This window comes from Rissa tridactyla, unplaced genomic scaffold (assembly GCF_028500815.1).
Source record: "Rissa tridactyla isolate bRisTri1 unplaced genomic scaffold, bRisTri1.patW.cur.20221130 scaffold_29, whole genome shotgun sequence".
NCBI lineage: Eukaryota > Metazoa > Chordata > Aves > Charadriiformes > Laridae > Rissa > Rissa tridactyla.
The window spans coordinates 1,919,814-1,947,768 of NW_026529507.1; the positions used below are offsets into that span (position 1 = coordinate 1,919,814).

The 27,955-nt window shown below is 52.7% G+C and overlaps 1 protein-coding gene across 1 annotated transcript; it reads left to right on the forward strand.

Annotated features, from left to right (window-relative positions):
• Positions 1 to 222: 222 nt before the first annotated feature.
• Positions 223 to 27,662, forward strand: LOC128903257 (olfactory receptor 14A16-like; the record flags this gene model as incomplete). Its single annotated transcript, XM_054187269.1, has 2 exons — positions 223 to 912; positions 26,778 to 27,662. Coding segments are annotated over 2 exons (1,575 nt in total), but the record flags the coding sequence as incomplete, so codon positions are not given.
• Between the last annotated feature and the right edge of the window lie 293 nt (positions 27,663 to 27,955).

Below are 27,955 nucleotides of genomic sequence, written 5' to 3' on the forward strand. Positions count from 1 at the left end.
CTCCAAGCCCAGGGGAAGAAAATGTCGAATGGCAGCTCCATCACCCAGTTCCTCCTCCTGGCATTTGCAGACACGCGGGAGCTGCAGCTCTTGCACTTCTGGACCTTCCTGGGCATCTACCTGGCTGCCCTCCTGGCCAACGCCCTCATCATCACCACCATTGCCTGTGACCACCGCCTCCACACCCCCATGTACTTCCTCCTCCTCAACCTCTCCCTCCTTGACCTGGGCTCCATCTCCACCACTCTCCCCAAATCCATGGCCAATTCCCTCTGGGACACCAGGGACATCTCCTATGCAGGATGTGCTGCACAGCTCTTGTTCTTCATCTTCTTTCTCACAGCAGAGTATTGTCTTCTCACCATTATGGCCTATGACCGCTACGTTGCCATCTGCAAACCCCTGCACTACGGGACCCTCCTGGGCAGCAGAGCTTGTGTCCACATGGCAGCAGCTGCCTGGGGCAGTGGGTTTCTCAATGCTCTCCTGCACACGGCCAATACATTTTCCCTACCCCTCTGCCAGGGCAATGCCATGGACCAGTTCTTCTGTGAAATCCCCCAGATCCTCAAGCTCTCCTGCTCACACTCCTACCTCAGGGAAGTTGGGCTTCTTGTGGTCAGTGCCTGTTTAGGCTTTGGTTGTTTTGTGTTCATCGTGCTGTCCTACGTGCAGATCTTCAGGGCCGTGCTGAGGATCCCCTCTGAGCAGGGACGGCACAAAGCCTTTTCCACGTGCCTCCCTCACCTGGCCGTCGTCTCCCTGTTTCTCAGCACTGCCATGTTTGCCTACCTGAAGCCCCCCTCCATCTCCTCCCCAGTTCTCGACCTGGTGGTGGCTGTGCTGTACTCAGTGTTGCCTCCAGCACTGAACCCCCTCATCTACAGCATGAGGAACCAGGACCTCAAGGAGGCCATTAGGTGTCTGATTTCATGGATTTTTTTCAAGAGGGAGAAATGTTCCACCTCTCTCCACAAATGACTCCCGCACTATTTGATTCCATCTGCTTTTTTGTGTGTTTTGTTATTGGCTTTGTGTTTTTAATGATTACATTTCTCATCATTGCTGTTGATATTGTCATTTATGGTTTTTATGCTCCTACACAAAGGTTTCACTTGTGTCACTACACCTGAGACATTTACGTCTTAGTTTCACCTGGTTCCCTTCTAAAAATGTATTTCACAGTGGCTCAGAGCTGGCCTCTTTCACAGAGTCTCTGTTAACAAAGCAAGATCTCCCTGGTGCAGTGCTTTAATGCTGGGGTCTTTCTCCAAACATGCCTGAGGAAATTCACCCCTGAAGGTCTTCTTCCTCCTCCATGTGTCCAGGAATAAAAAGCTGACTGTCCGTTTGTAACATTTTAGAGATATTGGACTGGATTTAGGAGTCACCAGTCGGTGTCTGGTGAGAGGTAAGATCGTGGGTTTAACTGAGGGACGTACCCCAGCCCTTCACACAGATGACATAAAGGCCACCCATCCTGTGGGAGGGGAATCTGGAGCTGTCTGGAGAGGCTGGTGTTTCTCCAGGGACAGCATGTTCCTGGGGTTGTGCTGGGATGGCAGAGGTCAGAAGGATGGGGTCTGGGGCCTCAAGCAGAGGCCATGTGCAGACCTCCTCTGGGCACTCTCCCGTTCCTCCCCACCTGTCTACAGCAGGAATTCCCACAGAGGGACAGACACGTCCAGGTGTGGCCACACCACGGCTCACTGAAAGGGCATGAAAAGTCAAGCTGTCTGGGTAGCCCTCTCCTCCTAATCCATCCCTGTGTGCAGCTGGCCTCGTTCATGGTCAGCATGCGCCACTGGCTCATGTGGTGTCACTCATAATGCGTGGGCCCTTCTCCTCAGGGTCACTGCTCATCCTGTCACGTCCCACCTGGCACTGTAATACGGTGTTTTTCTTCCCCCTGATGCAGGACTGGCCACTTCTCTTTGTAAAACTTAAGCAGTTTCTTCTGGCTGACTCCCAGAATTTCCCAAGGTCCCCCTGGACTGAAGATCCATTTTGTTCGTTCTTCATGTTTGCGTGCAGGCAGCTCACCATGGTTGTGGTGATGCATCAGCACAAGATAACAGCACAAGGAGTTGCAGGGCACTACAGGGAATTAAAGACATTCCTAATTTTGTACTGTCCAGCAGAGGAATTGTCAGAACAGCTATGTTAGAAACATCTTTGTGCCCCGTAGAGAGGGCACAAAGCAAGCAAATGTAGGGCCTGTGGGGAAAGAGAAGCTGGGCTGTTTGTAGAGGAATCTACGACAATGGTTAAAGAAAAGAACTTGGGAAGAGGAAAGAGGAAAAAGGAAAACCGAAAGTTCAACTCCAGCACAGAACCACGGAACCCTGGAGGCTGGAAGGCAGCCAGCTTCCACCTTCTCTGTGCTTCCTCTTCAGGCTTGATGTTACTCAGAGCTCTTTTCTCATGCATGCCAGCCTCCTGCCACCTTGGCATGACTTCCTGCATGTTGGCATGGACCATTCTGGATGACGAAGAGGTGATCCTTGACCACCAAAAAGCTCTCTGCAGGACCCACCTGGCCACAGACATCCTCTGATCCAAGGTTATCAAAATCTACCTCCCTAACTCTTATGCCCATCAGTCTTTATCGTATGAGAATGAATTAACTTTCTTAAGATATATAGCTAGCTAGCTCCCATTGTGTACTGATTTATCATGCTTGCGTAAGTGAGTTAAAGGAGGTCAGCTCATCACAAGGAGCAGAAGAACAGCCCTGCCCTCAAAATAAGGACTTCTCAGAATCATTCAGCTGTCCATGAAGGATAAAAGATACCCCTGGAGAACCGAGATAATGCCAGTATCCTCGTCCCTCTTACACACCTTTGAAACTCTCCCAGTGTCCAGCATCACAGACAAGTAATTAGCAATAGACCAACTCCGGGGACGTCTGGATCAATAGACAAGCCGCGAGAAGGCTGATGGCTGATGGAGCTGCAGAGATATAGCTACTTTGTGCAGTTTTACTGTGATTAGGAATTGGTACTCCGTGTCTGTGTTAGTTAGTCATTAGTCAAATAATAAGGTACCTGAATGCTTGAATGGCATAAGAACCCTGTGTTTAACCGCATTTGAGGTACCCCAATTGAGCTCGGACGCCTCATGCGCATGACTAAATATTTACACGTGCACCTCTGTACTTTGTGTCCTAGCCTCTCTGCTCGGTCAGCACGGGCCACTTGCAAATTTTCATAACACAAGTGACTGATTGCCACTGCAGTGGGGCAAGGTCTCTCCCTTCTCCATGCAGTAGATGTGAGGCAGTTTAGAACACAAGACACGTCACACCAGGGTCTCCACTCATGTGTTGCACTCTCAAAGTGCTGTTTTTTCTCTTGCCCAACATTTACTCGCCCTCTTCATAATACAGTCAAGGAACAGGCCAAAAAATCTCGTGGGGGACCTGTCAGCAGCACCTTGTCATTCATGGAGATCACCTTCACCTTTGTCAAAGGCCCTTGAGGGCTGCAGAGACACCACTGACAAAAACCCTCTTTCTTGCCAGGGCCGCCCTTCCCAGCCCTGTTTCTCTCTGTTCTTGCAGACAGCAGGCTTTGCTCACCATCAACATCCAATTTCAGCTTTAAGCTTCCAGGTGCCGTCCACTTGACCGTGTCTCTGCCGTGAAGCAAAGCCTTTGCACACAGAAGGTCTTCAATGCTTGGTACCAGGTTTCCTTTAAGAGACGTCCGAGCTTGGCCTGGAGCTACACCTGAGGTGCCACAGCCCAGATGTGCACCAAAACTCTCAGCCAGGGGAAGAGACAAGTTGAGAGAGAGCCTGTGCTTTTTGACTTTGACAGAGGAACTGCCAAGGCATGGTGGGACAAGGCACACAGCTTGGGGTGCTGCAATGGATGGCTACAGGCTTTTCAGGAGAGACAGGCTGGAAGGATCAGGAGTGGGGTTTCCTGAAAGTGAAGCCGTTAACTGGATGTATGGCGCAACTCCTTGGGGCAGGTGAAGAGTTTGGTGAGCCTTTGTGGGGGAGGGTGAGAGGAGAGGCCAGTAGAAGTGTCCTGTCGTGGTGGGAGATAAGGAACCCACAGTCAGGATGAGGAAGAGGGTATAGTCTTTCTGAAGGATCCCAGGGAAGCGTCTGGCTGTACGAGCCTGGGTCTCGCTGGGGACTGCCATGATACTGGCAGCTTCTGAAAGAGGAGCACAGCAGCACGTACAGTCCAGGTGGTTTCTGGAGTGTCTTAGGACAACGTCTTAGCACAGCTGCCAGATGGGCCAACAAAAATAATGCCAACCTTGATGTGATACCTGCAATGCAGGAAGAGCTGGTCAGAGACGTGAATATTGGCTGTCGTAACCCTGAAGTAGTGGGGTCCCAGCACTCCAGGGGAGTGAGGAAGCAGAACAGAAGACTGCAGACGCTGGACCTCAGAGGTCCTTTTGCCTTTGGCCGACGCTGAGGAGTTTTCGTGGGGATCCAATGGTCAGGAGCATTGAAGGTGGCGCAAAGCTCTGTACAGCTGGTCTTCAAGGACAGCATCCTCCAAGGAGAACATTGGCCTGTATCAAAACTCAGTTTGAAACCTGAAAGTAAATTCAGGGGAATCATAACGAGATTTCCAACTTCAGGAATTCTTACAGAAGAAAACAAAGATATTAGTTGGACACTGCTGTATTGAGTTAGAGTAGGGAGAGAGAGTTCCGAGATACTCTATGCCTTTTTTGCCTCAGACTTCCCCAGCAAGGTCTCTCAGGGCTTTGTGCCTCGAGGCAAGACTCTGGACAAGAACAGCCAATGGCGGATAGGAATGAAATCAGGATCTACTGGAGCAAACTCAACCACTACCAGTACATGGGAATGGACGGGGTACATCCAGAGGTGCTGGAAAGTAAGAGAATGTCACAGTGAGGCCACTCTCCATCATCTTGGAAAGGTCCTGGAGGCTGGCGGGACTCCCTGACATCTGGCAAAAAGTAAATGCTGCATGCATCTTTCAAAAGGGGCCAGAGAAGGAGGTGGGGAGCTAAAGGCTGCTTAGCTTCCCTTTAGATGAGGAACATGTCCCAAAGCATGTTCTCTCGCACTGCATTTCTGGGTGCCTGAAGGAGACGGTGCCTGGATGAACTCAGGGAACATGTACACCGGTTACGGTTTGGCACTTGGAGGGCCATGGTGTTATGCCATTGTACGCCCCATAAAGATTTGGCCATCTCAAAAAAAGGGACGATAGGAGGGAAGTGCTAGCAGGTGGGACCATTGCTTGACTGCAAAGAGATAAAGGCAGGATCTATCCAACGTATCCAACCTTCATTGATCCCAGCCTCTTTTAGATAGGAGATATAGATGTGAAATATATTAAAATAAACTTGTCCTCGGAACACAGTCTGGGATCTGTGCTTGACAGGAAAATGTGTTTTCTATTGGTCTAAGGCCATCCAGAATGGAAAGTGAACTTCAGGGCAGGGAATGGGGACTTGACATACAGCTGAGGAATGTCTTCTCTGTATTGAACTCTGCCTGCCTTTGATTTCCTTTGTTGGCCATTAGGAAACACCGTTCTGTGTCAGCTCGTTTTCAAGGTAAAGCAGGTGGGAACCGGTGCCAAGGAGTGGAAACACGCAGCTACGGACTGGAGTGGAGAAAGCTCAGGTTTGAACAGGCTGCTGTAAGTCCTGGTTGCCAGGTGAGAGACATGGTGAGATTGAGACAAAGCCTGTCCACGGAGTGTTTGCAATAAAGGGTCTTGCCTTAAAGGGTCTTGAGGCTCCATTAGCAGAAATTCAGGACCAATATGAACTGGAGATTGCTGGCATCATTTCATGTGTAAGAAGAAAAAATAAAGAACAAAATAAGAAGGAAGCAATCCTTTCTTATGGTTGTTTAGTATTGAAATGTATTCATCTGAGAACTCTCTAATTAAGCACAGAAGAACTGAGGAATCCAGGAAGTCTATGCACAGAGACTTGGCTGGTTATGGCATTTTGTATGGAAATGAGTCCTCTCCGGCCAAGATCCTGTAGACCCTCAAACACTGGGCAAGCCTCTAGAGAAGTAAAACTCAGCAGCAAACCCCAAGATGGTGAGGGTGTTACCAGGCCCCACTGATGCCCATCACTGGAGACACCATGGAGGGAACGACCGGACAAGATTCCTGTCCCTGGGGACCGGTGAAGCAGAAAGTGAGAAGCACTGGTTATAGGTGGAAAATCAAATGTGGAGGTGGCTCTGAAAACCTTTGATGCACTTCATCAATGGAGATAGCTACGCCCTGTCCCCTGTCCCTTGGGGATTTGCCAGAGCCTGTGAGATTCCAACAGTTCACCCACCTTCTTCCAAAGCCCTGATAATGTTCCCCTCGCACAGAAGATGCCTTAGCCCCCCGACTTGCTTGAACCTTCTGGTGGAAGTTCCAATATGAACTGGTGCCAAAGGCAGCCAAGTGGTGTGCTACATCTGACATTGCCAATGCATTCTTCTTTTTCAATCCCTTTGGCAGCAGGGTGCAGGCCACAGTTTGCTTTCACGTGGTGTCCAATGCACCTGGAATGCCCCCAGTGACAGGACAAGAGGTACTTGAACATAAGAAGTTCCATCCAAACATGAGGAGGAACTTCTTGACTTTGAGGGTGGCAGAGCACTGGAACAGGCTGCCCAGAGACGTGGTGGACTCTCCTTCTCTGGAGACATTCAAAACCTGCCTGGACGCATTCCTGTGCAACGTGCTCTAGATGAACCTGCTCCGGCAGGGGGGTTGAACTACGTGATCTCCAGAGGTCCCTTCCAACCCCTACCATTCTGTGATTCTGTAATCGACTATCCTACAGTTTGCCATGGACTAATCCAAACTGCACTGGAAGAGCCTGATAGCCCTGAACATGTACAATACATCCATGATCTCATCATGTGGGGCAACAAAGCAGAAGTGTTTGAAAAGGGGAAAAGAGCAATTGAGATTCTTCTGAAAGCTGGTTTTGCCATAAAAGAAGCAAGGTCAAGGGACTTGCAGAGAAGATTCAGTTCTTGGGAATAAAATGGCAGGATGGATGCCATCATGTCCCTACGGATGCGGTCAACAAGATTGCAACCATGTCTCCACCAGCTAAGAAGAAGGAAGCACAAGCTTTCTTAGGCCTTGTGGGATGCTGGAGAATGCATATTCCAGGTTATAATCAGCTTGTGAGCCCTCTCTATGGAGTAACCTGAAAGAAGATCTATTCTGAGTGTGGCCTTGAGCAACAGCAACCCTTTGAGCAGATCAAACAGGAGATAGCTCGTGTGGTAGCTCTTGGGTCTGTCCAGACAGGACCAGCCGTGCGTAATGGTCTCTACAGTGCAGCTGGGGCACGTGGTCTCACCTGGAGCCTCTGGCAGAAATCATCGGGAGAAACCTGAGGTCAACCTCTAGGCTTTGGAGATGAGGGTATTGAGGATCGGAAGCCCTCAGCACCCCAACCGAAAAAGAGATCCTGACAGCGTATGAGGGGGTTTGAGCCACTTCAGAAGTTGTTGATGGGCAAGCACGGCTCCTCCTGGCACAGCAGTTGCCTGTGCTACACTGGATATCCCCTCCACACATCACGCGACTGACGCTACATGGACTAAGCGGGTAGTGCTGATCACACAGTGAGCTCGACCAGGAAAACCAAACCTCCAGGAATCCTTGAAGAGATTACGGACTGTCCAGAGGGCATAGATTTTGGAGCATCTCATGAGGAGGTGGCTCCTGCCCAGGTGGCACCCTCATACAATGAGTTGTCATCTACTGATGAAAGGTGTTATGCTCCGTTCACTGAAGATCCTGTCGTGTTGTAGGAAACCATCGGAAGCTGTGGTGTGGAGTCCCACACAAAAAGTTGCTGAAGCCACGGAAGGAGAAAGGGTGTGAAGGCAGTTTGCAGAAGTGAAAGCCATCCAACTGGCCCTAGAGACTGCTGAACAAGAAGAGTGGCCAGTACTGTCTACTCTGGGGGTGACCAGAGCAAAATTAGGGGCAGAGGGGAGGGCATCAAGACTGCCTTGCAACCGTCAGCTCCAGGTGAGCTTTGCCTTTCCTAAAAACATTCTTGTGCAACACAGACAATAAATGCCAAGTACTTTTCTGTAACCCGTCCTTACTTTCACCTCCTGGACACCTGCTTTGTGGCCCATACCAGTGCCCTCTCCATACCCAGCCCCAGCCCCACGCTCGGTCCCACTGTGCAGGAGCCCCGTGGGATGCATCGGTTCAGGGGTGGGGAGAGATCACCAGGGCAAAATGCCCTGAGAGCCCTCAGTGCTCAGTCCATGTCTGCCCTCCTGCACTGACAGCACCCTCAGTGCCTGACCGCTTCCCAGCCCCAGCCGTGTCCCACACGGAGGGTCGCAGACAGTCCTGCTGTGGGGTCAACCAAGGTCTGGGCAAGTAGAGAGACTGGGCACGGTGGGGTGTTCCCCTGACAAAGGCGCTGAGACCAGCAAACCTCACCCATTACCTGGGGCGAGTGGCAGGTGCTGGCAATGGCCTATGGGACATGCTGGGGTGATGAATGTCCTGGACACCTTCCTGGTCTGTTCATGCCACCAAGGGCACACAGCAGCCTCCTTTCTCCTGCACCTACGTGTCTCCGCTCCCTTCATGGACACCTGGCTCTGCACTGCACACCCACGGGAGCGTGTCCTCGCCCTGCATGGTCACACCGCCCAGCTAATGCTCTTTGGTTTTTTTCTCTCCTGGTCACTTTGCAGTCCAGGCCAGCTCTCCTCACCTCCCTCGCCCTCACCCAGCTGAACCCAGACCAGCAGAGCAGCCCATTCTGGGCTGGCCCCATGGCAGAGCCCACCACAGGGTGAAGCAACACTTGGGGAGCTCACCCCACAGCCCCTCTACAGGGCTCAGCAGCTGCTGGGGGGCAGAGAGGGGTCTCTGTTTCCCCATGAGCCCCTGGGCTGGAGGCTGAACACAGCAGGAGGAAAAGGAGGTTAGTGAAACTTCGTGATCCCTGGTCTCAAGTCCAGGAGATCCCCACCACAGACTGCCTGAGCTCCCCCAGTCCCAGCCCCTCTCCCCAGGCCAGATCAAGCACCCTGGCCCAGCGACAGAGCAGCCTGCCCCAGGCGTGTGCCTGCAGAAAGAGTTTCTCTTTCTCACGGATTCCTCCCTGCAGGCAAACAAATGCTCCCTTGCTCTTCTCCAGAGACACCCCTTCTCCCCAGAGAGCCTTTCCCCAGGTGAGTGTGTCTCTGCTGGCCTGGCTGGCCGTTCACGGTTGCCTCCTCATGCGCCCTGCAGGGCCCCGAGCTGGCGGTGCTGCTCTGTAGAAGGAGGGGGCTGCAGTGCCCTGTGGCCATGGAAAGACCCTGCACTGGCCGGGCTGGTCATAGTGCCGAGCAGCCCCAGCCGTACGATGTTCACGCTTGCTGAGCCCTTTTGCATCTTCCTTCATGGCTCAATAGCCAAGGATGGGGCTGGGCAGGATTCAACCCAACCAACTCGAAATTTCTAACCCAAAAAATCCAACTCAAAAAACCCCAAATCCAACCCAAAATCTAACTGAAAAAAACCGACCAAATCCAGCCCAAAAAATCCAAGCCCAAAAAACCCCAAATCCAACCCAAAATCTAACTGAAAAAAACCAACCAAATCCAGCCCAAAAAATCCAAGCCCAAAAAATCCAACCCCAAACATCCAACCCAAATTAATCCAAAATCCAGTCCAAAGTCCAACCCAACAAAACAAAATCCACCCCAACATCCAACCCAACCCACCCAAAATCCCAGGGCTCAAGGCCAGCTTGGACGGCGTTGGGGGAACCTGATCTGCTTGAAGATGTCCCTGCCAATGGCAGCCCCACCACTGCGGGCAGCACATCAGCGGTTGCCATGCCACCACCGCCAGACACTCAGTGCTGGCCCTGCCACCGTCACGTCACAATGGCTGCCTGACACGCCTGCACAGAGGTGAAAATCCAAGGCAAAGAATCCAACCCTAAAAAATCGACCTGACCAACCCACAATCAAACCCAAAATCCAACTCATTAAACCCAAAATCCATCCCCAAAAAAACCCAACCCCAAAAACCCAACCCCCAAAAACCAACCACAAAAATACCGGTCCAAAAATCCAACCCCAAAAATCCAGTCCAAGAAACTCAAAATCCATCCAAAATCCAAATCAAAAAACCCCAAATCCAACCCAGAATCCAACCCAACCGACCCAGAAGAGGCTGTGTCCAGTTTTGCACCCCCCACCACAAAAAAGACATTGAGGGGCTGGAGCAGGTCCAGAGAAGAGCAATGAAGCTGGTGAGGAGTCTGGAGAACAAGTCTGATGAGGAGCAGCTGAGGGAGCTGGGGCTGTTTAGCCTGGAGACAAGGAGGCTGAGGGGAGACCTTCTCGCTCTCTACAACTCCCTGAAAGGAGGGTGTACAGAGGTGGGGGTCGGTCTCTTCTCCCAAGAAACAAGCAACAGGAGAAGAGGAAACGGCCGCCAGTTGCCCCAGCAGAGGTTTAGACTGGATATTAGGAACAATCTTTCCCCTGAAAGGTTTTTCAGGCATTGGAACAGGCTGCACAGGGAAGTGGCTGAGGCACCATCCCTGGAGGTAATTAAAAGACGGGTAGACAGAGTGCTGAGAGACCTTTGGTTTAATGATGGTTTTTCTTAGAGTTAGGCTGATGGTTGGACTAGATGATCTGAAAGGTCCCTTCCAAGCTAGGGCAATTCTATGATTCTATGATTCTCCCTCAAGTGTGCCCCGGGGCCCGGCTCAATGCTGCTGGATGAGCCAGAAGGGCACATTGCCCCAGCACCTGGACACACAGACGCCTGCTGCAGGCAGGGCCCCGGCCGCGCGTTGGCACGGTGCCAGAAACCAACCCAGAAAACTGGCAAGTCCTCCTTTTTGTCTCTGTGCCAGGGAGCCAGGAGCTCCCCTCTCCTCCCCTGCGCTGCCACGTTGAAGGGCTGCAGCGCCCACTGTAGAGCAGCTGGCCACAAGGGGGAAGGACAGGGGGACTCTGTCAAAGAGGAGAGCTTTTCTACCCCTTTCCACTTCCTTTACCTTTTCCCCCAGCTTTGTCCTGCAGAAGACAGGCTTGGAGCCAGACAGCACGGGGACCTTGACCCCGAGCGGGAGGTCCAGCAACGCTGTAGGTCCTTCTGCCAGTGGCTGTCTCCTGCTCCCGAGCTAGAAAGAGACACACACTCAGGGGCGCTCAGGCACTATCTCCATAAGCCTCCTGCACGGCACTTGCTAGAAAGGCTCTCACAAGACTCCCACCAGGGGCAGCGCCAAGAGCAAGCCCCGTCAAAAGCTGCTCTCTGCTTCCTCGCCCCCGGCCCCACAACTCCCATCCTCTCCTCAACCCACATCCGCCTCCTGTCGCAGCAACCCCTGCCACCTGCTTAGCCGTGAGCCATGCTGGGCAGAGAGGCACGACTCCCCGCAACTCTGCCCAGCACCACCACCTTTCCATCCCTCCCAGCTCCCCACACATGCCCTGAGGCCCCAGAGCAGCCCCACGTGTCCCCGGCTCCCGGGCTGAGCCCTCTCCATCGGCCCGTTGCTCACCTCTCCCCTCCTCCCCACTGTGCTCAGCAGTGTGTCCACCTTTGGGACGCCAGCAGTGAGACGGTGCTCCATGGCTCCTTGCAAGAGCTCTCCTGGAGCTGTGACCCTGCGCTGCCACCTCTCGCTCCAGAGGCACCCAGCTGCGGCCACCACAGCCAGTCTCCCAGCAAGCGGCTCTAGAGAGCAGACGCACATTGTTGCATCGTCACGTTGCCACGACACCGCACTGCACATCGTCATGTTGCCACGCCGCTGCCCGGCTGCTGCCCAGCCACCCCGGGGCCCACCTGGAGGCCCATCTGGACATGCGTGTGGGCCACTCGCTCTCGCTTTGGACAGTCAAGATGTGGCTGTGAATCTAAAAACGACTGCCTGGATGCTAAAAATGCTGTTTGAGAGCTTGACAATGGGTCTTTGAATCTTAAAAAGGGCTTTGGAACTTGTAAATGAGAGTTTGTACCCTAAAAATAAAGCTTTGGGATCAAACCCATGATAATTTGGTGCCTAAAAGAGGGGTTTAGACCATAAAAATGAGGGTTTTGACATTCAAGATGCACCTTGGACCCTAAAACTGACTGGCTTAATCTTAAAAATGCCTCTTTGGAGCCTGAAAAAGGGCTTAGGAAACTAAAAGTGCGTTTTTGTACTCTTGAAAGGAGACATTACACACCACAACTGAGCCTTGGGGTCCTCCCCAGCCCCCAGTGGGGTCGACAGTGTCCCCTGGTCTCACTGTGACACGGAGGTGGACAAAACTGATGCTGCCATGGAACCAGCCCAGCAGGCGGCCGCTGTCCCCACAGCCCTGGGCACAGGGCACCTGTGGGGACAGGGAGGGGGACAAGAGACCTGGAGGGACAGAGACAGGGCTGGGGACAGTGGTGTGGCCAGGACACCTGTGGGGACAGCGATGGGGACATGGCACCTACAGGGATGACACTGGGGTCAGGGATAGGGTCAGCTGCAGGTTGTACACCTGCCCCTCCTCTGCGCTCCCACACGGGGAAGTCAGGGGGCTGAATCTGGCATGTGTGTCCCCCTCCCCGCAGTGTCCCCACACCCCAAGGTGCTCTCCCCATCTCCTCAGTGTCCCCCCCAAACCTGTGAGCAGCAGAAGGCTCCACGTCACCTCCGTGCTGGTGACGACCGCCTGTTTGACGCGGATGGAGGAGGGGAAGCTGATGCAGAAGATGTGCTGGACGTCGGCTGGGTCGAACACCTCCAGGGTGTCGCTCTGCTTCTGCTCCGTCAGCATGCAGGCGTGGGGGGGCTCCCCACGGGGATCCACTGTCACTGTGGGGAGGAGGGGACGGTCAGCCAGCATGGCGGTGGCAGGGGGGGAAGGGGGAGTGAAGGGTCGGCATACATCCCTGACGCCGTGGGAGAGGGCCTGGCAGGAGCAGGCGTGACGGCCAGAGTCACGGAGCAAGAGGTGGGTCCTGCTGTAACCCAGGAGGAAGAGGTGCTGCTGGGCAAGCGCCAGCTTGTGGTAGCCATGAGAGGGGGGAGACAGGATGGAGGCCATCAGTGCTCGCTGCCAGCCGCGGCCCAGGCTCTGCAGGTACGGCCCCTTGGTGTCTGGAGGGGGGGGACGCCGGGACGTTGTTACTGGCTGTGGGACAAAGTGCCACCACCCCCACGCCCCCGTGGCAACGGCCGACTCCCAGTTGAGGATGGCGGCCCTCTTGCAGGGCCAGGCACTGGCGGGGGAGAAGGGTGCGGAGGGGAGGCAGCAGCACGTCGGGTCCAGGCTCAGCAGGTCGGGCAGCGTCAGGAAGGAGCTGATGAGCAGCAGCTGTGGGGAGAGGGGGGCGGAGAGCATCAACCCTGGGCACCCCCGGCTTTGAGGGGGAGGGCCCAGCACCGCCATCTCCCCCTGCTCAACGCACCATCTCGGGGACGTGTCCCCCCCTCCTCACAAGCCTTCAGGCTACTGAGGCGTCGCTTGGGCTTGAGGGAGGGGAGTGGGTGAGGTGATGGCGGGCGGCCCCACAGCCAGCATCACCCTCCCCCATCCCGGCGCAGCCCACCGCCCTCCTCCTGGGTGCTCAGGCTGCACAGCAGCAGCACCCGCCCTTCCCCTGAGGTGATGCTGCCTCCGATTGGTCCCCTCGGCTGTCACTCTGCCCTGGCTTGGGGCCTGCCCTGCCTGGAGGCGGCTCCTGATTGGCTCCCAGGTGGTCAGGCTGCCCAGGCGCAGGTCACCTGAGGTTGTGCACTCTCTGATTGGCTGCCTGGGCTGTCACTCTGCCCAGGATCTTTTCTTTCATTGGCTCTACTTCTGCCTTGCTCCTCCCATCAACTGATGGGTCAGATGCTTATCAATCATCTGTGTGCTGCTCGAACTCCAGCTGTGATTGGTGGAGCCCACATGCCCCGCCCCCACAGGGTGCCAAGGGTTGTTTTTGACTCCTGCCACCTTCCCTGCAGGCCTTGAAGCTTGATTGGTTGGTTACACATCAATCGTGTGCCTTGCTCCCGCCTCCTCAAAGGCGATTGGCTCTTTGGGGCAGATAGGCGGGACACAGAGGGGAGGGCGGACGTTGCCAGGCGACAAGCTGCGCCTTTGGGTTCAGACCCTCAGGTTGGAGCTGTGGGCCCTGAAGAAATGTTCTGGATCAGAAAAGATGGTTTTGAGTCCCAAAACTGAGGATTTCAGCCTTAAAAATGGGGCTTTGGAAATGAAATGGAAGCTTTGAACCCTGAAATCAGGTTTTGTGCCCTCAAATGACACATTGGTACCAAAACCTGAGGCTTTACACCCTAAAAATGGGGCTTGGGAGGCTCAAAATGAGGCTTTGGGCCCTCCAAATTGTGGACTGAATCCGAAAAAGGGGGCTTTAGTCCCTGAAAATGAGGTATTGGAAGCTAAAAATGAGGATTTGGTTACAAAAATGAAACTTTGGACTTTGAAAATGAGGCTTTGGCCCTCCAAAATCAGACTTTGAGCCTTAAAAATGGTGCTCTGGGCCCTTCATATGAGTCATTGGACCTAAAAGTGGGGCTTGGAACATATAAATGAGGTCTTGGACCTTAAAAGTGAGGGTTTGGACCCAAAAAAGGAGCCTTTCAGCCCTGGAATGAAGGTGTTGGACTCTAAAAATGAGGCTTTGGAGCCTAAAAAATGTGGCTTTGATCTTTAAAGAAGGGTTGTGGCCCATAAAGATGAGGGTTTAGACACTTACAGTGCAACCTGGACCCTAAAAACGACTGGCTGGATCGTCAAGACCATGCTTTGGAGCCTGAAAATGAGGCTTTGGACACTTAAGATGCAGCTTTGGACTCTGAAAAGGAGCTTTTGCAAACTGAAACGGAGCCTTTGGACCATGAAAATGGTGCTTTAGAGCCTACCATGAGGCTTTGGAAGCCCAAACTAAGACTTTGGAAAACAAAAATGAGGCTTTGGACACTGTAAGTGTAGCTTTGGAGCCTAAACCCTCTCCCCTGCTCCTTTTGCTCTGGCAGGGCTCCAGCCAGGCTGGAGGGGACAAGAGGATAAAAGGAGTTCCCCGGGCATAGAGAAAGGCAGCGGGAGGGCTCTGGGTGGCACCCAAGGGCACACGGAGGGCCGTGGTGGGTACCCAGAGGCACGCCAAGGGCTCGGGGTGGGCATCGAGAGGCAGCCAGAGGGCTCTGGGCTGCAGCAAAGGGCACATCTAGAGCCCAGGGCCGCACCAAGGGGCAAGCAGAGGGCCTTAGGAAGCACGCAAAGAGAAATGGAGGTCCTTGGGAGGCACCCAAAGGCCATTTGGTGGCCCCTCAGCTGCCCCGAAAGGCCCACACACTGGTCCGGGGGGGACAGGGGAAGGAAACAGGCCTTGAGAAGACAAGAGGAGGGGTCCCGTGGCAAAGACAACAAGCTGAAGCCCATCCATTGGCAGGACACCAAAAGGCCCAGCGAGGGCCCTGGGTGGGAACCCAAAGGCCCATCAGGGCTCTTGAGGGGACCAGAGGATAAAGGCACAGAAGAAGGCGCAGCCTTCAGCAGCACCTGCAGATGGGACTCGCCTACGGCATGAGTAGAGCTTTGCAGGGCTGGACCAGCCCCTCAGAGAGCCCAGCCGCAAAGCTTCCTACACAAGGCTAAAACCTTGGCTGCTTTTCTCTTCCCTACTTCACATTCCCTGTAAAACTGGGTCTTAGCCTGACCAGGGCTGTAGGAGGGAGGAAGACGAGGGAAAACGTTGCAGGGAAAATGCCCAGACACGGTGTGGCCTGGCGTGACTCCTGTAGGTACAAGCAAGCCCTTGGGAGCGTCCTGGTTTGAGGTAAAGCAGAACCAATTTTGTGTTCAGTAATTTTACTCTGCAGCTAAGCCTCTTCTAACCAACTGAACTCTCTGACATTAACAGCGTATTGTCCAGACGCTGTTCGCTCCCAGAGTGATAAGACCTGGTTGTTTCTAATTTATGCCAAGGAACGGTGTGCAGAGAGGCTCCTGCTCATCCTTATTGCTGTCACAGCCAAGCTCAGCTCACTGTGTTATTGCCCCGTTGGAGGGGGGGAAGCGGAGAAGCGTAGAGGGGCGGCACCTGCGGGGAGGAGGGGACAGGACGGGGGATCCCAAACTGACCCACGGGGCATTCCATCCCACCTGCCCCACGCTCAGTATAAAAGCTGAGGGATCACATGGGGCAGTCTCTTCTTTCGACGGCCGACGTCCCAGGAGGACTCTGTCAGTTCATCCGACTTTAATCCTGAACCGTGCATTCCCAAACCCAGATCGGGAATCCAGCTCCCGTCCATCGCTGAGTCCAGTCTGGGACTTTCCCAGTGCCTGCCGGTGACGTGATCGTCATCCTGGGAGTCTGATACAGTTTTGTGCATATCGTATAGATTTCAATAGTTTCTTTTTATTTTATTATTAATATTTTATTAAAGTAGTTAGTTGCTTCTGTGACTCCAGAGGTGTAATGCCGGGACTGCTGAAGGCCTTCTGTTGGCTGGGGAGCATCTTGCTCAGTGCCTCAGGGGAGGGGTGGGAGGAGAGTCTGTGAGATCTGCTCTTTGATTTCTCCTGCTTCCTCTGCAGGTGGGACTGTTGGAGGGAGGCTGAGAGGTGGCAAGACCTTCCTTGGTTGAAGCTTCTCTGAATTCTGCTCTGACATCCTTTCTTCCTCTGACTTCTTCTTCAAGGTTTCCACAACTTCAGGGTCAATGGTTTTGGCATACCCGACCGATTCTGCACCCAGCTGCTGAATTCTGGAGATGGCTTTTTGCGTGCTCTCCTTGGCAGTCTCACGACTCACTCGGGAGATATCAACAGCCTTTTGCAGTGGCTGCAAGATGAGCAGCTTTGCCCAAGAAGAAGAAGTGTCCAAAGGATCTGCCCCTCTGGCACTGGCAACCGAGCTTCCGCTGACCTCATCGGGAGCCCTCCTTAAGACGTGGACGGACTGGTCCAGCGCCTTCACCTGCTCCAGCACTTCCTTGACCATGGTCTCGGCCTTCCCTTTAACGTCCTGGTCTTCGTCCAGCATAGCCTGCAGCAGCGTAGGCTGGATGCTTTTAGGCACTTCTTCTTCGGCCTTCTTCTTCGGCACACTTTGGAGACTAGAATGTTGCAGGTTGTTGCAGGGGATGGAAGGCCGGCAGCATTTAATGGGCCCCCTGCTAATGAGAACTGGTCTAATCAAAGACTGCCTTGAAGAGAAAACCAACCCACGAATGGCCAAGCACCGGCACTGTCAGGTTCAGGGACGCTGCATCTTTGGATGCAGAAGTCTTTGGATGAAAACCAGAGGTTTTCAACCAGACGCGAAACCAGCACCATGAACCATGCGGCCATTTAGTGCAGCTCACAGGTTCGTGCTAAATGTGCGAGTCCACGCGCAGAAGTGGCCACTGAGAGTGCCCAGGCACACTTTTGTGTCAGAAGGGGCTAGTGCCTCCTGTCCGAGATACACGGGAAGGAAAGCGCCCACTTCTTGGTCTCTGACAGCCACCTTCAAACGACAACAGGACACACACCAGCCAGGCACCACTTCCTCAGCAACCAAGCACGGCTCACAAGCCCCGAGGAGCTGCATCTGTGTGTGTGGCAGCACCCTCTCCCAAGGCCCGGGTACCAAGGCACTAGCGCACAGCGGAGGCGGCCCCCAGACCGACCCCCACCTCTGTACACCCTCCTTTCAGGGAGTTGCAGAGAGCGAGAAGGTCTCCCCTCAGCCTCCTTTTCTCCAGGCTAAACAGCCCCAGCTCCCTCAGCTGCTCCTCATCAGACTTGTTCTCCAGACCCCTCACCAGCTTCATTGCTCTTCTCTGGACCTGCTCCAGCCCCTCAGTGTCTTTTTTGTGGTGAGGGGCGCAAAACTGGACACAGCACTCGAGGTGGGGCCTCACCAGTGCCCAGTACAGGGGGACGGTCACTTCTCTAGTCCTGCTGGCCACACTGTTCCTGATACAGGTCAGAACGCTGTTAGTCCAACCTGGCCTTGCGTCCCGGGATTCTGGGTTTGTTGGGTTGGAGTTTGGGGTGGATTTTGGGTTTTTTGATTTGGCTTTTGGATTGGATGTTGAGTTTCCTGGACTGGATTCTTTTTGTTGGACATTTCCTGTTGGATTTTTGGGGTTGTTTTTTTTATTTATTTAAGTTGTTTTTTGGGGTTCACGTTTTGGGGTTGGATTTTGGGTTTAATTATGGGTTGGTCGGTTGGAATTTTTGGGGTTTGATTTTTACCCCTGTGCGGGCGTGTCAGGCAGCCATTGTGACATGAGGGCGGCAGGGCCAGCGCTGAGTGTCTGGCGGTGGTGGCATGGCAACCGCTGATGTGCTGCCCGCAGTGGTGGGGCTGCCATCGGCAGGGACATGTTCAAGCAGGTCAGGTTCCTCCAATGCCATCCAAGCTGGCCTTGAGCCCTGGGATTTTGGGTCGTTTAGGTTGGATTTGGCGTTTTTTGCGGGTTTTTTTAGGGTTGGATTTTTTATGTTGGATTTTTTGGTTGAGTTTTCCATTGAGTATTTGGGGTTTTTGGGGTTGGATTTTTTAGATTGGATTTTGTATGGTTTTTTTGTTGTTGTTGTTGTATTTGGGGTTGGATTTGGGGTTTTTCGGGTTGGATTTTTAAGGTTAGATTTTTTCTGTTAACCGAGCTGAATTTCGGGTTGGATTTTGGGTTGGGTTTTTCATTTTTTTCGGGTTGGATATTTCGGGTTAGAAATTTTGGGTTGGATTTTTTCGGATTGGATTTTTTGGGGTGGATTGTTGTTTTTTTTCAGTTAGATGTTGGGTCATATTTTGGGTTTTTTGGGTTTGATTTTTCGGGTTAGAAATTTCAAGTGGGTTGGGTTGAATTTAATGTTGGGTTTTTTGGGGTTGGATTTTTCTGGGTTCAGGTTTTGGATTTTTTTGGGTTTGAATTTTTGCGTTGGATTTTGGGTTGGAATTTTGGGGTTAGATTTTCACCCCTGCACGGGCGTGTCAGGCAGCCATTGTGACATGAGGGCGGCAGGGCCAGCGCTGAGTGTCTGGCGGTGGTGGCATGGCAACTGCTGATGTGCTGCCCGCAGTGGTGGGGCTGCCATCGGCAGGGACATGTTCAAGCAGGTCAGGTTCCTCCAACGCCGTCCAAGCTGGCCTTGAGCCCTGGGATTTTGGGTGGGTTGGGTTGGATGTTGGGGTGGATTTTGTTTTGTTGGGTTGGATTTTGGATTGGATTTTGGATTTTTTTGGGTTGGATGTTTGGGCTTGGGTTTTTTGGGCTTGGATTTTTTGGGGTGGATTTGGGGTGTTTTTCAGTTAGATTTTGGGTTGGATTTTGGGTTTTGGGGTTGGATTTTTGGGGTTGGACTTTTTGGATTGGATTTTTGCAGTTGGTTGGGTTGAATTTTGGGTTGGGTTTTTTGGGGATTGGGTTGTTTGGAGTTGGGTTTTGGACTTTTTTGGGTTTGATTTTTTGGGTTGGATTTTGGGGTTGGGTTTTTTGGGTTTGATTTTTACCCCTGCATGGGTGTGTCAGGCAGCCATTGTGACATGACAGTGACAGGGCCAGTGCTGATTGTCTGGCGGTGGTGGCATGGCAACTGCTGATGTGCTGCCCGCAGTGGTGGGGCTGCCATCAGAAGGGACATGTTCAAGCAGGTCAGGTTCCTCCAATGCCATCCAAGCTGGCCTTGAGCACTGGGATTTTGGGTCGGTTGGGTTTGAAGTTGGAGTGGGGTTTTTTTTAATGGTTGGATTTTGGCTTGGATTTTGGAATTTTTGGGCTTTACCTTTTTTGGCTTGGATTTTTTGGGCTTGGATTTTTTGGGGTGGATTTTATGTTTTTTGAGTGATATTTTGGGTTGCATTTTGGGTTTTTCAGGTTGGATTTTTGGGGTTGGATTTTTGGGGTTTGGTTTTTCAGGTTGGATTTTTCGGATTGGATTTTTCGGGTTGTTTGGGTTGATTTTTGGGTTGGGTTTTTTTGTTTGGGTTTTTTGGGATTGGGTTTTTGGGGGTTCGGTTTATGGTTTTTTGATTAGATTTTGGGTTTTGGGGACTCGATTTTTGGGGTTGGGTTTTTTGAACCCTGGGATTTTTAGTTGTTTGGAGTGGATTTTGGGGTGGTTTTGGTTGGGTTTTTTTGGGTTGGGGGTGTTTGGGTTGGGTTTTTCTTTTTGGGCTAGATTTGTTGGGGTTGGATTTTTGGACTGGGCTGTCCCCAGGGCCCTCCATCCCCCATGCGTTTAAACTTGGCTGTCTGATACCAACCAAATCCCTTTGATTTGGCTGAAAATAAAAGTATTCCAGTGCTTGACAAACCTTTCAGTGAAGAAATGTTTTTCCTACTATCCAATCTAAATCTTCCCTGGCACAACTCCTGGCCATTTCCTCTTGTCATGTAACTCGTTACTTGGGAGAAGACACCAACAGCCACCTCGCCACTTCCAAGCCTGTAGTGCTGCATTGGGTTTTCGTGACCCAAGTGTAGGACCCGGCACTTGGCTGTGTTGAACCTCAGGCCACTGGCCTCTGCCCATCGATCCAGCCTGTCCAGATCCCTCTGCAAAGCCTTTCTACCCTCAAGCAGGTCGACACTGCCAACCAACTTGGTGTCGTCTGCAACCTTATTGAGGGTGCACTCGATCCCCTCATCCAGATCATTGATAAAGACATTAAAAGGAACTGGCCCCAGTTGTAGGCCCTGGGGAAAACCACTTGTGACCAGCTGCCACCTGCATTAAACTTTGTTCACCACCACTTTGGCCACTCTTTGGCTCAGCCATCCAGCCAGGTTTTCACCTGGCATAGAGTACTCCCGTCCAAGCCACGGGCAGCCAGTTTCTCAGGGAGAATGCTTTGGGAAATGCTGTCAAAGGCGTTTCTAAAGTCCAGGTAAAGAACATCCACAGCCTTTCCCTCATCCACTAAGTGGGTCACCTTCTCATAGAAGGAGATCAGGTTTGTCAAGCAGGACCTGACTTTCATGAACCCATGCTGACTGGGCCTGATCACCTGGTTGTCCTCATGTGCCACATGATGGCACTCAGGATGATCTGTTCCATGATCTTCCCCACACCGAGGTCAGACTGACAGGGCGGTAGTTCCCAGGATCCTCCTTCTGGCCGTTTATGTTGATGGGTGTCACCTTTACTAACCTCCACTTAACTGGCACCTCCCCGCTTTGCCAGGACTGCTGAAAAATGATGGAAAGCGGCTTGGTGAGCATCTCCGACAGCTCCCTCAGTACCTGTGGGTGGAACCCATCTGGCCCCATAGATTTGTGTATGTCTAAGTGCTGTAGCAGGTCCCTCACTATTCCCTTTGGATTATGGGGGCTTCATGCTGCTCCCCATCCCTGTCTTCCCGCTCAGGGGCTGAGTACCCAGAGAACTGCTGGTCTTACTAGTAAAGACGGAGGCAAAGAAGGTATTAAGTACCTCAGCCTTTTCCTCATCCATTTTCACTATGTTTTCCGCCATATCCAATAAAGGATGGGGATTCTCCTTAGCTCTCTTTGTGTTTCTAATGTAATCATAGAAACATGTTTTAGTGTCTGTTATGACATTAGCCAGACAAAGACCTAGTTGGGCATTGGCCTTTCTAATTTTTTCCCTGCATAACCTCACAACATCCTTGTAGTTCTCCTGAGTTGCCTCCCCCTTCTTCAAAATGTCATAATCTCCTTTTTTCCCCTGAGTTTGAGACAAAGCTCTCTGTTCGGCCAGGCCAGTCTTCTTCCCCACCAGCTTGTGTTTAGGCACATGGGGATGGCCTGATCCTGCGCCTTTAAAAGTTCCTTCTTGAAAAACGTCCTGCCTTCCTGGACTTCTTTTGCCCTTCAGGACTGCCTCCCAGGGGACTCTGTCAACCAGGCCTCTCAAAAGGGCAAACTAAGATAACCAGGTCCGAAGCCCAGAGAGTTATTGCCATTAGGCACCTCCTGATGGTGGAGGGAGGGGAAGCCCAAAAGAAGGAACTCCGTGACACTGGTATGGTTCAATAGTTTGCATCCAAGCTGCAGTGTTCAAGGGCAGATGGTCAGTGGAGGAAACAATGCTTCAGGAGGTTAAAAGAAGATGAGACAGAGCGAAAGAGTGTAGAAGGACGAGAAAAGAGGTTCATGGGGACATTCGGGCACAGGCTGGAAGGAAAACAGAATGGAGAGGAGAATCATCTGAAAGCAAGAAGACATCCTTTGATGTACAAAGAACAAAGTTATTAGGGGAGTTAGAGTAGGACTTCACTAGAAACAGTAGGTAAGTTATTGCACATGCGCTCTTTACCCAAGAGTCTCTTTACAGTAAATGGAGACCACAATTGGTGTTTCTCAATCTAGTCTTTTTCCTCTAGTTCTTCCTCTAGTCTTATTTAAATACATCATTTAGGATACGCTAAAAGGAATTCTATTGGAAGAGAAAACACCTCAGAAAGTGGAGAAAGTGGCATGGAGAGAGTGACAAATGAGGAGACGTGGGAAGTAAAGGTAAGCAAGACAGGGAGGAGGGAAAGGTCCTCAGTCACTGACCACTTTCTCGCTGAAAACCAGTTTTGGTAAATCATTCTGGCTGTGAGGGGGAAAAACAAAAGAAGATTTTAAAAGCAACACAAAAGAGGGGAAGGACCAAAAGGGAAAAGCTATGGGCTTGCTTCTTTCAGGAGCCTCACCTTTACCTTCCCGTCCCTGACTGTTACAGCCCTGACCAGCTCTTCCCTGTTTGTAAGGAGGAAGTCCCACAGGGCACTTCACCTCATGGCATCACAGTCACCCTTGTAAGGAAGACATCCCCAATGAGCTCCAAACCCCTCCTGGGTGGTTTGCACCTCACTCTCTTGCCCCTTCAGCAAATGCTGGGATAGTTTAGGTCGGCCATGAGGACCAGGGCCTGCAAACATGAGGTTTCTTCCAGGTGTCTGAAGAAGGCCTCATCTGCTTCCTCTTCCTGGTCAGGGGATCCATAGCAGACATCCACCCACCACAGCGGTGCCCATGTCCTGCCCTCTCGTGCTGGCCCTTCAGCTCTCAGTTGACTCATCACCTCCCCCCAGGCAGAGCCCCACGTGTTCCTGCTGCTCTCTCCCAGAAAGGGCAACTTCCCCTCTGGGTCCAGACCTATGGCTTGACCAGTACCAGACCCACAGTTTCTCTAGGAAGGAGTATTTGTAGTGCCCTGCAACTCCTCATGCTGTTCTCTTGTGAGAGACACCCCAGTCAAGATGAGCCAGCTGCGTGCAAACATTAAAAGCTGAGTAAATGGTGCTTCAGTCCATGGATTCCTTGAGAAACTGCGATTCGGGCAGTGGAAGTCACTTGAAGTTTTACAAGGAGAAGTGGTCAGTCCTGCCTTGGTGGGTGCCGGGGGGGAAGGGGGAGAATAAGCCCATACATCAGCACAGGCTGGGACCTGACGGGCTGAGCAGAGACTCTGAGGAGAAGGGCCTGGGCACTACGAGGGATGCCCTACGAGCCCGTAGAGTAGGGACACTATGAACAAGGCCAGCTGCATATGGGGCTGCATTAGGAGGAGTGTGGGCCACCCAGAGAACCTGAGTTCTCATCCCCCTCAACTCAGCACCGGTGTGGCCCCACACATGTGGCTGTGTCCCAGTGTGTCGCTCCCCATTTCTGAGAAGTAGTGATGAACTAGAGAGTGCTGAGTGGAGGTCTGCCAAGGTGGGGTTCGGGACCTCGTGCACGTGACCTGTGTGGGGTCTTAGTTCAAAGGCCCATTTAATGCACACATCCTGGAGTTCCCACCATCTAAAAAGACATAGGATTGCCCCTGGGATACTCTCCGTACAGTGCTAGACCACATGAACAGCGTTTCAAAACATACATTATGAAGTCGGAGTGCCTTTCTTACTGGGATCATAACAGACCAACACTTCCTAGTGAAAAATCACTCTCTCAGCACCCCTGGATGCAAACCTCTGGACCCGTGGACTGGTAAGGGTGTAGTTTGCTCCAGTAACCCTTGACTTGATCCCCATCCACTGCTGGTTGCTCTCCTCCAGAGTCCTGCCTCAAAGCACCAAGGCCTGGGAGACCTCGCTGCTGGTAACTGAGGCAAAGAGGACATTGAATATCTCAGGTCTAGTCCTACTCCTACTGAATTCGACAGCGGTCCTACATTATTCCCTTTTCTTCGTTTAACTGTTCCTGAATTACCTAAAGCTCATCTCGGTGCCCTGGAATTCCTATTTGAGTTTCAGTTCAGTTTTGATATGGACCACTGCTGGATCTGGAGGTTGCTGCCATTTCACTTGGCCAAAGGGCTTTCCCACCAGGCTCATTCATGATCCCTGAGACGATGCCCTGTCTCTATGAACGGCTCCAGCAGAGCTTGCGGTTATCTAATAATAAGACCAAAAAAGGTGATATTTCGATGTAACTTTGAGAGGAGAATTAAAAGTTCTGGAAAGAAGTGTCTCTGCCCAGCTGAGGGAGGGAACATCAGTGGTGACTTCATCCTGTTTCCCAGCAGGTTCCCCTGGAGCCCCAGGGACACCTGGAGGGAGCCCCGCGGGGGCAGAGAAAGGGCTGCCTTGGGCTGGTCCTCTGCGTCTGAGCTGGGCTGGGCTCCTGGCATGGAGGGAGCTGATGGCAAGCGGGCAGCGCTGCAGAGAGACAGCTCTGCCCAGGAGCAGCTCCTCTGCCAAGCGCAGCAGGGCTGAGGGCACTGCCTGCAGGCAGCGAGGGCAGAGGAGGGAGGCAGAGAGTGTAAAGGCAGTCTGGGGTGGGAGGAGAGAGGAGAGCTCGCTTGGAGAAAGATCTTCACAGCCCTGAACAGGGTAAGTCTCTGGCTGCAGGGCAATGCAGCTGCGGTTCCTGGAATGATCTCCCAAAGCTGGCACATCCCACAGCCTCTGGGATCTACCAGGAGGTCTCTCACAGTTTCTCCAGCGTAGAGGAAAAGGACTTGCTTTGGAGCAGGGCTTCCCTGTGGCTCTGTCAAAGGGACAGGGCACATCAGCTGCCTTCACCCGGGGATGGCTGCAGTGTGAAGGTGGGTGTGCAGCCAGGGGTGCCCAGGGCTGTCCTTCAGAGCAGGGTCCCTTCACCCAAGGGTGCTTTGTGCCGTGGCAGGGACTTATCTCCTGTCAGGATCAGCTCTCCGTTTACCTGAGGAGCTCCCAACAGCAGTGCGGGGAGAAGCTGTGGGGGGAAGAGGCAACTCCTGGCAGGAGAGTGTCCTGCTGTCAAGGGGGTGCTGCGTGGGGCAGGGCTGCTCTCAGCTGCAGTTCACCCCCAGGACATTTCCCAAGGGATTGTTTGAGGGAAAGCTCAAGGCAGGAATTACGTTACAGATAAGGAGCTTTCCTGCGTTTGTGTTTTTATTTTCCTAGTGAGAGGGTGGGGAGGTAGAACAAGGGATACATGTATAGGGAGCTCTCAAGTGGGAAGAAGTCAGTGAGACTCCTGAGCTGTAGCTTTGAGTGATCAGTAGGTCTGCCAGGAACCTCCTGGAGTGCCTTCAGCCACTCCTCTGCCCATGGGCAGCACCAGCATCAGCTCTGCTGGACCCATCGGGGTTGTTCTGACCTGCCCTTTTCCACCTGCAAACAGGAACGTGAACCCGGCCAGTGCCCGGCAAACAGGCAGGTTTCTGTGGGGCCAAGGGGAGCGCACAGGGGTTGGGATGGGGTCTGTGAGAGCTGACAGGGAAAAGACATGGGACAGGGAAACACCTCCCAGGAGGAAAATCTCCCGGCAGCAGAGCTATGATCAGGGAATGAGAGGAAAGAGAAACCAGAAATGCTGTGGGAGGAAGGATTCAGAAAACTCTGTATGATCCCCTCCAATGCAGACCCCTTCCCCTGAGCAAGTGTCTCCATGGGAATGAAGTGTCCAAGCTCTCCTCTAACCCGTGGGGCTGTGGGCAAAGTAGTCTATGTGGCTGGGGAATGAGCTGACTCTCCCCTTCTGAGATACCATCACTAGGACACTTGGGTGTCTCCTTGGGGTGTCCTTCCAAGCACTGCGCTGCCCTCCAGGATGCCAGTCTGTCCTGGAGCATCCTGGTGTTACCTGAATGCCCAGTGGAGAAGCGCAGAGACGCTACGACCAAGGAAAGGCTGCTGGGTTTGTGAAACGAGCCATGTGTGTCCTTGGCGAGAAGTGGGGTGCTGAGACCTTGAGAAAAGGTGAGACGCTGAGCTCTCGGCAGTGGGTTTCTCTGCTCTCAGCAGCGCCTGGTGTCTTTTCAGGTCTACATGTGAGTGTGATTCCCCTCTGTCTCAGAAAGGCACAAGCAGAGGGCAGCTGGGAACAAGACAGAGGGACAGGCCAGCTCCCCTCGCTCTGCACTAACCCTCAGACAATCCCCTGGCCTGGCAGGACTCCCTTTGCTGTCCCTGAACGCAGCAGAAATGGTGAGGGTTTCTGAAATCCAAGAGAATCTCCTGCTGAGACGGGAGAGAGCTGTATAAGAACCTCTCTCCAACACTCTTGCAACTGTGGTTTCATGGCAATGGGAGTGCAGAGACTGACAAGCCCTTTTTTCACGAGGAGAGGTTTATCTGAGAAATTGGGACACCAGGACTGCCCACCCCATTCCCACGAATCTGCTGCTGCAGAGCAGGGCTGACTCCTGGGCATCCGGCGGGCAGAGGTCCCGCTCCTCCTGGCACACCTGGACAGAACCAACCAGAGCTCCAGCCACAGAGCTGAATGAAGATCTGACAGAAATGGAAAAGCAGAGCAGAGTGTGAGGTATGAGAACTGGTGTTGATTTTTCTCAGAAAAGTCTCCCCTAACTTGTCACTGTGCTTTCCTCCTTGTTCAGTGCTCCACACCAAAAGGCACCAAATGTCCAACAGCAGCTCCATCACCCAGTTCCTCCTCCTGGCGTTCGCAGACACACGGGAGCTGCAGCTCTTGCACTTCGGGCTCTTCCTGGGCATCTACCTGGCTGCCCTCCTGGCCAACGGCCTCATCATCACGGCCATCGCCTGTGACAGCCGCCTCCACACCCCCATGTACTTCTTCCTCCTCAACCTCTCTGTTCTCGACCTGGGCTCCATCTCTGCTACTCTTCCCAAATCCATGGCCAATTCCCTCTTGGGTACCAGGGCCATTTCCTACAAAGGATGTGTTACACAGGTCTTTTTTTTCTTTTTCTGTGCTGTAGCAGAGTTTTATCTTCTCACTGTCATGGCCTATGACCGCTACGTTGCCATCTGCAAACCCCTGCACTACGGGACCCTCCTGGGCAGCAGAGCTTGTGTCCACATGGCAGCAGCTGCCTGGGGCAGTGGGTTTCTCAATGCTCTCCTGCACACGGCCAATACATTTTCCCTGCCCCTCTGCCAGGGCAATGCCCTGGACCAGTTCTTCTGTGAAATCCCCCAGATCCTCAAGCTCTCCTGCTCACACTCCTACCTCAGGGAAGCTGGGCTTCTTGTGGTCAGTGCCTGTTTAGGCTTTGGTTGTTTTGTGTTCATCGTGCTGTCCTACGTGCAGATCTTCAGGGCCGTGCTGAGGATCCCCTCTGAGCAGGGACGGCACAAAGCCTTTTCCACGTGCCTCCCTCACCTGGCCGTGGTCTCCCTGTTTGTCAGCACCGCCATGTTTGCCTACCTGAAGCCCCCCTCCATCTCCTCACCATCCCTGGATGTGGTGGTGGCTGTGCTGTACTCCGTGGTGCCTCCAGCCGTGAACCCCCTCATCTACAGCATGAGGAACCAGGAGCTCAAGGATGCCCTCTGGAAATTAATGACCAGGTTATTTTCTGCAGCAATAAACTGTCTCCTGCAAATCACTCATAATGTAATTCATTATACGCCAAGCCCGTCTTCTGTAGGTTTGGTTAGGGGTTAGGTAACTGTGTGTTAGGTTTGGTTGAGGGTTTTGGCTTTTTCTTACTTTTTTTTTTTTAAATTATATACTTTTGTCCACAAATAAATGTCATTATTTGAGATTTTTTTTTTACTACCTATCTATCCAAATTTCTGAGACTCACAGACTCATGCCCAAAATCCTTCTTCTCAGGCCTTTTCTGCACG